Source organism: Salvelinus namaycush, chromosome 1 (genome assembly GCF_016432855.1).
Source record: "Salvelinus namaycush isolate Seneca chromosome 1, SaNama_1.0, whole genome shotgun sequence".
Taxonomy (NCBI): Eukaryota; Metazoa; Chordata; class Actinopteri; order Salmoniformes; family Salmonidae; genus Salvelinus; species Salvelinus namaycush.
Genome location: NC_052307.1, coordinates 65199870 through 65214656, shown reverse-complemented (window position 1 = coordinate 65214656; position 14787 = coordinate 65199870). Strand labels below are relative to the sequence as shown.

Genomic DNA, 14787 nt, shown 5'->3' with positions numbered 1-14787 from the left:
TAGGTGTTTGTACAAATGTTTGGTGCCGGTACTGTATATTTTTAGGTGCAGGAGCTCCACAATACTTTTGAGCTAATATTTTATAAGAGGATTAGGAGCTCAAGCAGTAGAACGTTGGAGGTGCAGGTACTCAGCTCCAGTGAGCTCTTGCCCAAGTCAAGCATTAGATATACACTATCATAGCCTGCTTCAATCCTTCCCAGCCCCACAATACATATTTGTTACATAATGAAAGCAACATCTTTAACAAACTATTCTTACACGCATGCATTTATGCTGTGGTTGCATGGTAGTCTTGAAATATTTTGCTTTTCATAGTGAAATATATCCCTATTAAGGTAACGCAAACTAAGTATAGAAAAAATACAACTTTTTTGTCATGTGGAAACAACTGTTCACCCAGAACCACGCCCACGAACCCTGGAATTCAAAACTGGCGCTCAGACGTCACTGCCACACAACTGCTGCACTACCCCCCCCCCACTTCTCCCGTCGGGCCTCTGTCTGCGCATGCACCCTCGCCCGCTCCAGGCCACCATTTTGTGTAGAGATAACTCTGTCAAAGCGTTAGAGGATTAATAGCGCTGGGACGCAAGGGCAATCTTCTCTACCGTTGCCAGAGGAAGACCGAACAAGCACTGAGCGCTCAAGCAAATTTACCAGAAAAAGGAAGACCGAGGAGCAGGTAAAACGGAACTTTCTCCGATGAAGGGGGCATTTTTGTAGGAGCTGTCGTCGGCCTCTAGGTGTCACGGTGGGGCTCGCGGTCCAGGCGACTGGCGGGGGGGTGTTTGTCTCCCTCTATCGTTATCGAAATTTACTAAAAACATTTATAACCCAGAAGTTAGAGCTTCTGTTAAACGTATTAGTGTATTTGGACTGCTATTGGTTCGTATTAAGGCACAGATGGCTTTATAAATGCCTTAATGTTTAGTGGCTTGTTTAGGCCAGGCGTCCATCTTCTCGTGCCCTTTGTTTCCTCTTTTGAGAAGAGAACCTGCGTCTCCGAGTTCTAGAACGAAAGCTTAACATTTAGAGTTTAAACTATGTGTCGATGTGTACGTTGTATCAATATAACATCCTTAATGTTTCCAATCCCTCATGGTGCTACACTTTGGGGGGAAAATGTAATCAATAAATATCTTATGTAGTATTTCAGATTTACTACATAGTACCTGATCTGGGTAGTTATTTTAGTCGATGTTCTACAACAATCCTTTGGTTCTAATATATCAACACTAATTGTGTAATACTTTCTATGGATTCAAGCTATTTTACGGCTTCTCAAACTGGGTCTCTAGTTAAGTTGGCTCGGTAACTAGGTAACGTTTCACAAAGGTTCCCGAGAGTAAACACGGAATGAGGGAATGTAGAGTCATATCTTAATATGTAGCCCAAATAAATCTGCGAGCACGGAGAGTAGATTTCTTCTTCAGAAGCTAGATTAGGCATTGGTTTTCTATCATCGGCACCACGTCCCATCGCGCCAGCCTGGTCCGCCTACAGCCGCCTTTCGATTTAAAACTTGTCATGAGAGCTCGAGCTCCCTCTATAACCTGCACGGTAATGTTACAAAAACATCCGCAATACCGGGGCAAGACACATGAGGGTGAATAGGGTAAATACAGTGAGTTTCTTATATATATATTTTAAAAGATCTGCTTATTTTGGGAGTTTTTTTTTATTGGGACTTTGTCAAATTGTTGGTAGACAAGAGAAGTAGGATTAAAGATCAAATAATCAGCTGGTGTTCGGCAATTAGGCCTGGCTTGCAGTCGGCTTTCCAATTCATCCCAAAGGTGTTTGGTGGGGTTGAGGTCAGTACCATGTGCAGGCCAGTCAAGTTCTTCCACAACAATCACGACAAACCATTTCTGTATCGCTGAAACAGGAAAGGGCCTTCCCCAAACGGTTGCTACAAAGTTGGAAGCATAGAATTGTCTACTGACAATGTTTGTCTGTGGAGATTGCATGGCTGTGCGCTCGATTTTATACACCTGTCAGCAAAGTGTGTGGCTGAAATAGCCAAATCCACTCATTTGAAGGGGTGTCCACATACTTTTGTGTATATATAGTGTATCATGCTTCAAGGTTATTTATTTTAATATTCTTCTGGTATTATCAGGTCGTTTCTATGGAAGGTGAAGTCGTTTCCATTGAGACCGCTCAGGTCGAGGGTCTCCAGGACAGTGGGGAGGGAGCAGAGCTGCTCCAGATTGCAGAGGCTGCCCTGATGGAGGGGGGTGTGGCACCCCAAGAGGTGATGGGGAATGTTGAAATGATGGTGATGGACACCCTGGACTCGACCCTTGACCCTGCCCTGCTACAGATGAAGACTGAGGTCCTTGAAGGGGGCGGCACAGTAACGGTCACCGGGGGAGACGAGGGACAGATCATCACCCTGCAGGTTAGTGTGATTTGTGAGTTTACGTTGAGAGAGGTTTGGAAGATATCCCTTATAAGCCAAACTTGTAGGCATAAATTATTCAGTGAACTGACTGACCCTGACTGTGTTTGACTTTAGGTGGTGAACATGGAGGGGAACATGGAGCAGACGAGTGCAGCGCTGGGGCTTGGACAGCTGCAGCTGGTGCAGGTCCCTGTCACTACAGCCACCGTGGAAGAGCTCCAGGCCAGCTTCGTTGACGCCTCAGCAGGCAATACTGAGGCAGAGCCAGTGATCTGCCACACCCTCCCTCTGCCCGAGGGCTTCCAGGTCGGACGCTACTCAACTACAAACACACTTTAAACAAGCATTTTAATATCCTGCTTAATGTTTCTATACACACTTTGGCCTGAGGGATCTGGTGAGATGCACTGACTATAATACAACTCTAACCCCTTCCTGGCAAATTGTTTTTGTCTGGTGAAGGTGGTGAAGGTGGGGGCGAATGGAGAGGTGGAGACAGTTGAGCAGGAAGAACTGCAGGCAGCCCAGGATGAGCTCCAGGTGATCCATGGGGAGGAGGAGGAGGAGGAAGCTGAGCCCCAAGTAGAGGACCAGACCTGGTCAAAAGACCCAGATTACCAACCAACTGCTGGCCTCCGCAAGGTGAAGAAGGGCAAGAAGAGCCGCCTGCGTTACGGGGAGGGGGAGAGAGACATGGACGTGTCTGTGTATGACTTTGAGGAGGAGCAGCAGGAGGGGATGCTCTCTGAGGTCAATGCTGAGAAGGTTGTGGGCAACATGAAGCCGCCCAAACCCACTAAGATAAAAAAGAAAGGTCAGAGTTGTGTGAAAGGTCAAGTTTTGTGTCTAGGTGGGGGTATGGCAACCCCTCTCTTTTGGGGTGTGAGGAGGAGATATGTGTGTGTTAAAGGGAGACTCGGCGATGACGTAGATGCAGCAAGTAGAACGCATTGTGGGTCAATTTCCGCAACAACTATGAGCGTTGAGGCGCAAGGCTCAACTTCTGTGCTGTTTTGGTCCCTTGGCTACCACGCTCTTAACAGCGTGAAGCAACCCTGTGCAGATACTGTGTATCACAGTGAGCGCGACTTCAGACGTCATGCATTTCACTCATCTCAATATCTGTGGTGCTGCTCGTGGCAACGTCATTTCGCTGAGTCTACCTTTTAATGTTTTATAACCTCTTTTGTCTCTCTCAGGTGTGAAGAAGACGTTCCAGTGTGAGCTGTGTAGCTACACCTGCCCCCGGCGCTCTAACCTGGACCGGCACATGAAGAGCCACACAGATGAGAGGCCACACAAATGCCATCTATGTGGGAGGGCCTTCAGAACGGTCACACTGCTGAGGAACCACCTCAACACACACACAGGTATCTACAGACTCACATGTTCAGTCACAGGCTGTTTAAAAAAATATATATATATTACTATGTACAGTTGAAGTCGGAAGTTTACATACACTATGGTTGGAGTCATTAAAACTCGTTTTTCAACCACTCCACAAATTTATTGTTAACAAGGGGTTGTTTTGGCAAGTCGGTTAAGACATCTGCTTTGTGCATGACGCAAGTCATTTTTCCAACAATTGTTTACAGACAGGTTATTTCACTTATAATTCACTGTCACAATTCCAGTGGATCAGAAGTTTACATACACAAAGTTGACTGTGCCTTTAAACAGCTTGGAAAATTCCAGAAAATTATATCATGGCTTTAGAAGCTTTTGATCGGCTAATTGACACCATTTGAGTCAATTGGGGGTGTACCTGTGGATGTATTTCAAGGCCTACTTTCAAACTCAGTGCCTCTTTGCTTGACATCATGGGAAAATCAGAAGAAATCAGCCAAGACCTCCACAAGTCTGGTTTATCCTTTTCAGCTATTTCCAAACTCCAGAAGGTACCACATTCATCTGTACAAACAATAGTACGCAAGTATTAACACCATGTGACCACGCAGTCGTCATACCGCTCAGGAAGGAGACTCGTTCTGTCTCCTAGAGATGAATGTACTTTGGTGCGAAAAGTGCAAATCAATCCCAGAACAACAGTAAATGACCCTGTGAAGATGCTGGAGGAAACGGGTACAGAAGTATCTATATCCACAGTAAAACGAGTCCTATATCAACATAACCTGAAAGGCTGCTCCGCAAGGAAGAAGCCACTGCTCCAAAACCGCCATAAAAAAGGCAGACTACGGTTTGCAACTGCACATGGGGACAAAGATTGTACTTTTTGGAGAAATGTCCTCTGGTCTGATGGAACAAAGATAGAACTGTTTGGCCATAATGACCATCGTTATGTTTGGAGGCAGAAGGGAGGATGCTTGCAAGCCGAAGAACACCATCCCAACCGTGAAGCACGGGTGTGGCAGCATCATGTTGTGGGGGTGCTTTGCTGCAGGAAGGACTGGTGCACTTCACAAAATAGCTGGCTTCATGAGGAAGGAAAAATTATGTGGATATATTGAAGCAACGTCTCAAGACATCAGTCAGGAAGTTAAAGCTTGGTCACAAATGGGTCTTCCAAATGGACAATGACCACAAGCATACTTCCAAAGTTGTGGCAAAATGGCTTAAGGACAACAAAGTCAAGGTATTGGAGTGGCCATTACAAAGCCCTGACCTCAATCCTATAGAAAATTTGTGGGCAGAACTGAAAAAGCGTGTGCGAGCAAGGAGGCCTACAAACCTGACTCAGTTACACCAGCTCTGTCAGCAGGAATGAGCCAAAATTCACCCAAGTTATTGTAGGAAGCTTGTGGAAGGCTACCCGAATCGTTTGACCCAAGTTAAATAATTTAAAGGCAATGCTACCAAATACTAATTGGGTGTATGTAAACTTCTGACCCACTGGGAATGTGATGAAAGAAATACAAACTTAAATAAATCATTCTCTCTACTATTATTCAGACATTTCACATTCTTCAAATAAAGTGGTGATCTTTACTGACCTAAGAAAGGGAATTTTTTCTAGGATTAAATGTCAGGAATTGTGAAAAGCTGAGTTTAAATGTATTTGGCTAAGGTGTATGTAAACTTCTTAAACTGTATTTATCCTTATTGAATGGATAGGGTGAGTGCTACTTATGTTAACTATTGCCCCTGCCCTCTCCGTTTTAGGCACTCGTCCTCATAAATGCCAAGATTGTGACATGGCATTTGTGACCAGTGGAGAGCTGGTGCGTCATCGTCGCTACAAACACACATTCGAGAAACCCTTCAAGTGCTCCATGTGTGACTACGCTAGTGTGGAGGTAAGTATGCACCTCTGATCTATTTATACATGCAAATTAGTTCACAGCTAGATAGCAATGTAGAACTGAAATGTTTCTGGAATGTTGTTTAAATGTTTCTCTCTCTCTTTGCCCCAGGTGAGTAAGCTGAAGAGACACATCCGCTCCCATACAGGCGAGAGGCCCTTCCAGTGCAGTCTGTGCAGCTACGCCAGCCGAGACACCTACAAACTGAAGAGACACATGAGGACACACTCAGGTAACACATACCCCAATCTCTCGGCCTTACACCCAAGTATTCCTGATTTTAGTTCTGTTGATCGATGCTACACTACTTGACCAAAAGTATATGGACACCAGCTCGTCGAACATGTCATTCCAAAATCATGGGCATTAATATGGAGTTGGTTCCCCCTTTGCTGCTATAATAGCCTCCACTCTTCTGGGAAGGCTTTCCACAAGCGCATTAGTGAGGTTGGGCACTGATGTTGTGGCATTGTCATGCTGAAACAGGAAAGGGCCTTCCCCAAACTGTTGCCACAAAGTTGGAAGCACAGAATCGTCTAGACTGTCATTGTATGCTATAGCGTTAAGATTTCCCTTCACTGGGCCCTAGCCCTAACTATGGAAACCAGTCCCAGACCATTATTCCTCCTCCACCAAACTTTACAATTGGCACTATGCATAGGGGCAGATGGTGTTTTCCTGGCATCCGCCAAACCCGGATTCGTCCGACGGACTGCCAGATGGTGAAGCGTGGTTCATCACTCCAGAAAACGCGTTTCCACTGCTCCGGAATCAAATGGCAGCAGGCTTTACACCACTCCAGCCGACACTTGGAATTGTGCATGGTGATCTTAGGCTTGTGTGCTGTTGATCGGCCATGGAAACCCATTTCATGAAGCTCCCGACGAACAGTTATTGTGCTGACGTTGCTTCCGGAGGCAGTTTGGAACTCGGTAGTAAGTGTTGCAACTGAGGACAGATTAATTTTTTGCGCTTCAGCACTCGGCGGTTCCATTCTGTGAGCTTGTGTAGCCTACTACTTCGCGGCTGAGCCGTTGTTGCTCCTAGACGTTTCCAATGCACAATAACAGTACTTATAGTTGACCGGGGCAGCTCTAGCAGGGCAGAAATTTGACAAACTTCCAAGTGGCGCAGCGGTCTAAGGCACTGCATCTCAGTGCAGGAGGCGTCACATCAGTCCCTGGTTCGAATCCAGGCTGCATCACACCCGGCCGTGATTGGGAGTCTAAGTAGGGCGGCGCACAATTGACCTAGTGTCATTCAGGTTTAGCCGTGGTAGGCCGTCATTGTAAATAAGAATTTGTTGTTAAATAAATAAAATGACGGTGCCACATTGAAAGTCACTGAGCTCTTCAGTAAGGCCATTCTACTGCCAGTGTTTGTCTATGGAGATTGCATGGCTGTGTTTTATACACCTGTCAGCAACGAGTGTGGCTTAAATAGCCCAATCCGCTAATTTGAAGGGGTGACCACATACTTTTGTGTGTGTGTGTGTATATATATATATATATACTGCTCAAAAAAATAAAGGGAACACTAAAATAACACATCCTAGATCTGAATGAATGAAATATTCTTATTAAATACTTTTTTCTTTACATAGTTGAATGTGCTGACAACAAAATCACACAAAAATGATCAATGGAAATCAAATTTATCAACCCATGGAGGTCTGGATTTGGAGTCACACTCAAAACTAAAGTGGAAAACCACACTACAGGCTGATCCAACTTTGATGTAATGTCCTTAAAACAAGTCAAAATGAGGCTCAGTAGTGTGTGTGGCCTCCACGTGCCTGTATGACCTCCCTACAATGCCTGGGCATGCTCCTGATGAGGTGGCGGATGGTCTCCTGAGGGATCTCCTCCCAGACCTGGACTAAAGCATCCGCCAACTCCTGGACAGTTTGTGGTGCAACGTGGCATTGGTGGATGGAGCGAGACATGATGTCCCAGATGTGCTCAATTGGATTCAGGTCTGGGGAACGGGCGGGCCAGTCCATAGCATCAATGCCTTCCTCTTGCAGGAACTGCTGACACACTCCAGCCACATGAGGTCTAGCATTGTCTTGCATTAGGAGGAACCCAGGGCCAACCGCACCAGCATATGGTCTCACAAGGGGTCTGAGGATCTCATCTCGGTACCTAATGGCAGTCAGGCTACCTCTGGCAAGCACATGGAGGGCTGTGTGGCCCCCCAAAGAAATGCCACACCATGACTGACCCACCGCCAAACCGGTCATGCTGGAGGATGTTGCAGGCAGCAGAACGTTCTCCACGGCGTCTCCAGACTGTCACGTCTGTCACATGTGCTCATTGTGAACCTGCTTTCATCTGTGAAGAGCACAGGGCGCCAGTGGCGAATTTGCCAATCTTGGTGTTCTCTGGCAAATGCCAAACGTCCTGCACGGTGTTGGGCTGTAAGCACAACCCCCACCTGTGGACGTCGGGCCCTCATACCACCCTCATGGAGTCTGTTTCTGACCGTTTGAGCAGACACATACATATGTGTGGCCTGCTGGAGGTCATTTTGCAGGGCTCTGGCAGTGCTCCTCCTTGTACAAAGGCTGAGGTAGTGCTCCTGCTGCTGGGTTGTTGCCCTCCTACGGCCTCCTCCACGTCTCCTGATGTACTGGCCTGTCTCCTGGTAGCGCCTCCATGCTCTGGACACTACGCTGACAGACACAGCAAACCTTCTTGCCACAGCTCGCATTGATGTGCCATCCTGGATGAGCTGCACTACCTGAGCCACTTGTGTGGGTTGTAGACTCCGTCTCATGCTACCACTAGAGTGAAAGCACCGCCAGCATTCAAAAGTGACCAAAACATCAGCCAGGAAGCATAGGAACTGAGAAGTGGTCTGTGGTCACCACCTGCAGAACCACTCCTTTATTGGGGGTGTCTTGCTAATTGCCTATAATTTCCACCTGTTGTCTATTCCATTTGCACAACAGCATGTGAAATTTATTGTCAATCAGTGTTGCTTCCTAAGTGGACAGTTTGATTTCACAGAAGTGTGATTGACTTGGAGTTACATTGTGTTGTTTGTGTTCCCTTTATTTTTTTGAGCAGTGTATGTGTATATATATATATATATATATCTATATTATTTATTTATTTTCACACACTACCGTTCAAAAGTTTTGGGTCACTAAGAAATGTCCTTGTTTTTGAAAGAAGCTATTTTTTTGTCCATTTAAAATAACATCACATTGATCAGAAATACAATGTAGACATTGTTAATAATGTTGTAAGTGACTATATTGTAGCTGGAAACGGCAGATTATTTTATGGAATATCCACATAGGCGTACAGAGACCCATTATCAGCAACCTCCACTCCTGTGTTCCAATGGCACGTTGTGTTAGCTAATCCAAGTTTAGCTATCGTCGACGGAATGAGCCTTACACCGAGGGCTGTACTCTGGAGCGGGATCGATTTGGAGGTGGAGGGTCCGTTATGGTCTGGGGTGGTGTGTTACAGCATCATCGGACTGAGCTTGTTGTCATTGCAGGCAATCTCAATGCTGTGCGTTACAGGGAAGACATCCTCCTCCCTCATGTGGTACCCTTCCTGCAGGCTCATCCTGACATGAGCCTCCAGCATGACAATGCCACCAGCCATACTGCTCGTTCTGTGCGTGATTTCCTGCAAGACAGGAATGTCAGTGTTCTGCCATGGCCAGCGAAGAGCCCGGATCTCAATCCCATTGAGCACGTCTGGGACCTGTGGGAGCTACAAATATTTACACATGTTAAGTTTGCTGAAAATAAACGCAGTTGACAGTGAGAGGATATTTTCTTTTTTTGCTAAGTTTATATATACACACACACCTATCTGCCTCACATACAACCTAATAAAGCGTCCCTCTCTGGCAGGTGAGAAGCCATATGAGTGCTACATCTGCCATGCTCGTTTCACGCAGAGCGGCACCATGAAGATGCACATTCTGCAGAAGCACACAGAGAATGTGGCCAAATTCCACTGCCCCCACTGTGACACAGTCATCGCCCGCAAGAGCGACCTGGGTAAGCGACTCGCTTGTGCACAATCATATCTCCTCTGCTGAAATACGGTCTTGTAACCTTGAGTGGATCAGTCTGTGTTCGTTACATTTGGATTGTCCCTTCCTTCCCTTTTCACTCTCAGGTGTGCACTTGCGGAAGCAGCATTCGTTCATGGAGATGGGCAGGAAGTGTCGTTACTGTGACGCTATGTTCCACGAGCGTTACGCACTCATCCAGCACCAGAAATCCCACAAGAACGAGAAGCGCTTCAAGTGCGACCAGTGTGACTATTGCTGCAGACAGGTACGTGAAAGAGACCTTCTCTACTTGTTTCCTCACAATCTTCCCTGATTTGAAATGGTGGATGTCCACCAGATATTTGCCATCATCAATCTCAGAGATGAGGAGAAGAGGCCACTTTAGACAATTGAGATGCCTCCCATGGATATGTTTGGAATCAGCCAGAGACTGTTCTAGACCTCGGCGTGTTCACTGACTGTCCTATGTTTAACCTCTGACCCCTAGGAGCGTCACATGATAATGCACAGACGCACACACACAGGGGAGAAGCCGTACGCCTGCAGCCAATGTGAGAAAACTTTCCGGCAGAAGCAGCTGCTGGACATGCATTTCAAACGTTACCATGACCCCAACTTCATCCCCACTGCCTTCGTCTGCAGCAAGTGTGGCAAGACCTTTACTCGCAGGGTAAGGGGACAACACACATCCACACTGCAGGCTAAAGGACTCATTCACATCCAAATGCATATCCTCCCGAGCAGGATACAGGACACTCAAAAAACACACCCTCCCACCAGGTTGGGGAGGATTGAAGCCTAGTTGCTCCACAGTGTGTTGTGGTCTTAGTGCCTTCAGAAAGTATTCATACCCCTTGACTTCTTCCACATTTAGTTTTACAGCCTGAATTCAAAATATTTTTTCCTCTCACCCATCTACACACAATACCCATAATCACAAAGTGAAAACATGTTTTTAGAAATTTTTTCAAATGTATTGTAAATTAAATACAGAAATATCTAATTTCCGTAAGTATTTACACCTCTGAGTCAATACTTTGTAGAAGCACCTTTTGCAGTAATTGCAGCTTTATGAGTCGTCTTGGGTATCACCTTCTGGATTTGGAATGTTCTCCCATTTCTTCCAGATTTTCTCAAGCTCTGTTAAAGAGCCACTGAACACGCCAATTGGCAGGTGTTTTTTCTGTTGCTTATTTAAAACGAGATTTCAGTCTTTTCTGACTAATTCTGCATTTGGTTAATGATTGTCCACCATGAGTCACTGAATAAATCTAACATAACTCAATAAATCTGTAAATCATTTGTACGTTTTTGTCAAGGATGTTTTAGTTACACAATTTTGTTTCTAACTAAGGTGTTAGGTGCAGTATTTCTCAAGCAAACATTTTTTTTGCAGGGTGTTTTATGTGAACATTCGGAGCTGTTGAGCAGGTCTGTCGCACTGTCTATGCTATTGGTTGAGCGCAATCACCGCAGCTGTTCATCCCATGTTAGTGGGCAAATCAACATTGTCAAATCAAAACAATCTTAAATTACCCGTAGAGATGCATGAATGTTTTAGACGACTGACTTAGTCCCAAATTATCATGTTTACACTTGTAATAATTTTGACACTCGTTTCTGACTCATCGGGGCCACATGTCGTTTTTCAAAGGGAATCATTGCTTTTTAAAGGCAGTCACTCTTTACGTTAGATGGGGAGCGCGGTGAACAGCAATCTTCAAGTCTTTCCACCGGTTTTCAATGGGATTCGTGTCTGGGCTTTCACTGGGCCACTCAAGGACTCTCACATTCTTGTTCTGAAGCCATTCCAGCGTTCCTTTGGCTGTATGCTTGGTCATTTTTCGCTTGGAACGTAAATCTTCACCCCAGTCTGAGGTCATTTTGCACTCTGAAGCAGGTTCTCATCAATGATTTGCCTGTATTTGCCTCCATTCATTGTTCCCTCTATCCTTACCAGTCTCCCAGTCCCTACCACTGAAAAACATCCCCATAGCATGATGCTGCCACATCCATGCTTCACGGTAGGGATGGTGTTGAAGGGGTGATGAGCTGTGCCTGGTTTTCTCCAAACATAGTGCTTTGCATTCAGACCAAATAGTTAAATTGTTTATCAGACAATTTAAAAAAAAATATATATATATATACTTATTTTCCACCATAATTTGCAAATAAATTCATAAAAAATCCTACAATGTGATTTTCTGGATTTTTTTTCCCTCGTTTTGTCTGTCATAGTTGAAGTGTACCTATGATGAAAATTACAGGCCTCATCTTTTTAAGTGGGAGAACTTGCACAATTGGTGGCTGACTAAATACTTTTTTGCCCCACTGTATGTAAATTAGATTTCTGTATTTATCTTCAAATGTGCACACATTTCTAAACATGTTTTCACTTTGTCATTATGGCGTATTGTGTTTAAATGGGTGAGAGAGAATCTATTTAATCCATTTTGAATTTAGGGCTCTAACACAACAAAGTGGAATAAGTCAACGGATATGAATAACTGTTTACATTTTTTGATTTCTTCCATTTTCCATTATTCTTTTTAAACCAGTTAAACATACACATACGAACAACAACTACATCTCATCTGCCCAGACCCACATGCTCTAGTACCTGCATTTGCCACATGGCCTTAAATTGTACAAATTAGTTTTTCTACGTCGCCCATGCTATTTCAATAAATCATTAGATTTTTTCATTATGTTAATGGTTTATTTGCATGTTTTTAGTACATCTTTTCAAGATGAGTGATGAAGAGAGTCAATGGGCTGGACGATTATCTCACTGTTTTCTGAAGGCACTGTATATGACTCATTGCTCCTCAGAACACCATGCTGCGTCACGCAGAGAACTGTAACGGAGAGAACACCGGCGATGAGAACGGAACCCCGCCCAAGAAAGGCCGCCGCGGCAGGAAGAGGAAGATGCGCTCCAGACGGGATGACGACGATGACGACACCGGTACGACCAAGTCACAGTTCACTTTATTGTTCTTATACATACATACAATGCAACAATATCATGTAATATTGTTTACTATGCATCTTAAGAGTACATCACTAAAATCAGGTCTTGTTCCTCTTCCACAGAGCCTGAGCTGGATGACATTGAGGAAGAGGAGGAGGAGCTGCTAGCTGAGATTGAGGTGGAGCAGGAACCACCGGTTGTCCCTGTCCCTGCCCCTGTTGGCCCGCCAGCCAAGAGGAAACGTGGAAGACCTCCCAAGGCCAAACCTGCCCCAAGTGAGTGTCACTCTGGTCCCCTGTTGGAATAATAAAAAAATACCACCCTCCCTACTTAATTTCTTGAAGGAATCACTTTTCATGCAGACATGGCATCGAGTGAATACTTTGGCCTTCACATATTTAATCAGGTGCAGATCACTGATCTGTACCCCAAGGGACTCAAAAGTCCCAAAACAGCTGGACAGATGTGTAAAAGTGTTCTTATTCCCTCAGCTGCGGCAATCATCCGGGTGGAGGATGAGACCACAGGCGAGGTGGATGACATCATCGTGAAGAAAGAGATGAAAGCCGAGCAGGCGAGCCAGGAGGAAGAAGCTGTCGAGGATGAGGAGCCAGCAGTAGAGGTGGAGCATGCCGAAGGAGAACCTGACAGTCAGGTAGAGTCATTCCAGGGGGAGGAGGTGGTGCAGGAAGTGGCACTGTCTGTCACAGAGGCTCCGCCCAACGGTGACCTCACTCCTGAAATGATTCTCAGTATGATGGACCGGTGATGAAGACGAAGTCTCTGTCTACATCTAACAATACAAATTGTCCCCTATCTGTACACTAACATACACCCCATTGTACCCACTCTCAAACATACACTGTACACGTATACCACACATGCACACCCCAGTTATAGCCTAAGATCTCTCTCTCTCTGATGTTGATGATAATGCCTGGGACATGTCTAAAGATACCTTTAGCCCATTCTATTTTTTTAAGAGCTTATTTTCATCTCTTGCGATCTCTATCTACATCCCACTGCGAAACCCCTGACACCCTCATGTTGAATTATGTTTGTATACAGAATCTGGATAATATTATGGAGACTGTTGTCACTGGAAAAGATGTAAGGAGAGGGGGGGGGGGGGTTTACATCATCATGATGATGTATTATGTCAAATCATGTGCTCATTCTGCTGTCAATTATGTTCTATAGGCCCTCAGAATGCCTTCTCTGTTGCATATTTTGGCCCACATTTGATCTCTTCATGTTGGCCCTCTTCTTGTGCTCTGTTGTCTGTCTAAAAACAATTATCATGTGCTTTCACCCATGGAATTATCTGTCAGGGGGTCAAAGGTTAGGGGGGTAGGATGACCTGAAATATTCTGCTTTTACAAAATGTGATGCTGTTTTCAAATGAAACACAATACCTTGCTCTTGTTAAAGCTTTTAGAATTAGTTTTTTGGTTTGATGCTTTTTTCTTTTGTACCATTGAAATTAAATGCTAGGGGCTTGAATGGCAAGATATGATTGGAGGGGTGGGAGGATGTTTGACTGTACAGCCAATAATAATACAAATAAAAAAAGATCAACCTACTGGGGTGTCATGAGTCAATTTGCTTCAGTTTCAGCCTTTATTAGGCTAATTTAGTATGGCATGTAGTACTGAAATATAGACACTATAGGATGTTTAATCATGTTTACACTAGAGTATAATCTGCCCTATTTATCTGCTACATGGTTCTGACACCTGACAGAAGGTTTATGCCCACAAGTCTCTTTTTAGAAACCTGTTTGGAGTAGTAGGTGAACTAGACTATTTTGGTTGTTCCTGTTGAATTTCTTTCAGAGGATCTGCCCTCTGATATTGAGTGCTTCATTAAAACACAATTTTAGTCCCCTCCCTGGTTTTTCCTTGCTTGATATTTTAATCACTTCTTGGAGATTTACACACTCCAGAAACCTATTGCCTAGATCACCAATCATCCCCTGCATTTTCTATAACCCATCCATGTAAAATCAATTATTAATTTGTAATTTTAGCACATATTGTTCCCTTCCTGCATTTTGGTCAGTTCCATGAAGAACCTTAATTTATATTATAAATTAATAT

The 14787-nt window shown here is 44.7% G+C and overlaps 1 protein-coding gene across 1 annotated transcript; it reads left to right on the top strand.

Annotated features, from left to right (window-relative positions):
• Positions 1-515: 515 nt before the first annotated feature.
• On the top strand, positions 516-14270 carry LOC120047508 (transcriptional repressor CTCF-like). The gene is made up of 13 exons (XM_038993038.1): positions 516-685; positions 2126-2407; positions 2525-2716; positions 2873-3224; positions 3610-3780; positions 5531-5664; positions 5782-5902; positions 9548-9697; positions 9819-9979; positions 10202-10384; positions 12547-12682; positions 12811-12963; positions 13180-14270. The coding sequence occupies exons 2-13, from the start codon at positions 2135-2137 to the stop codon at positions 13455-13457; spliced, it is 2304 nt and encodes a 767-aa protein (XP_038848966.1). The 5' UTR covers positions 516-685; positions 2126-2134; the 3' UTR covers positions 13458-14270.
• Positions 14271-14787: the final 517 nt, after the last annotated feature.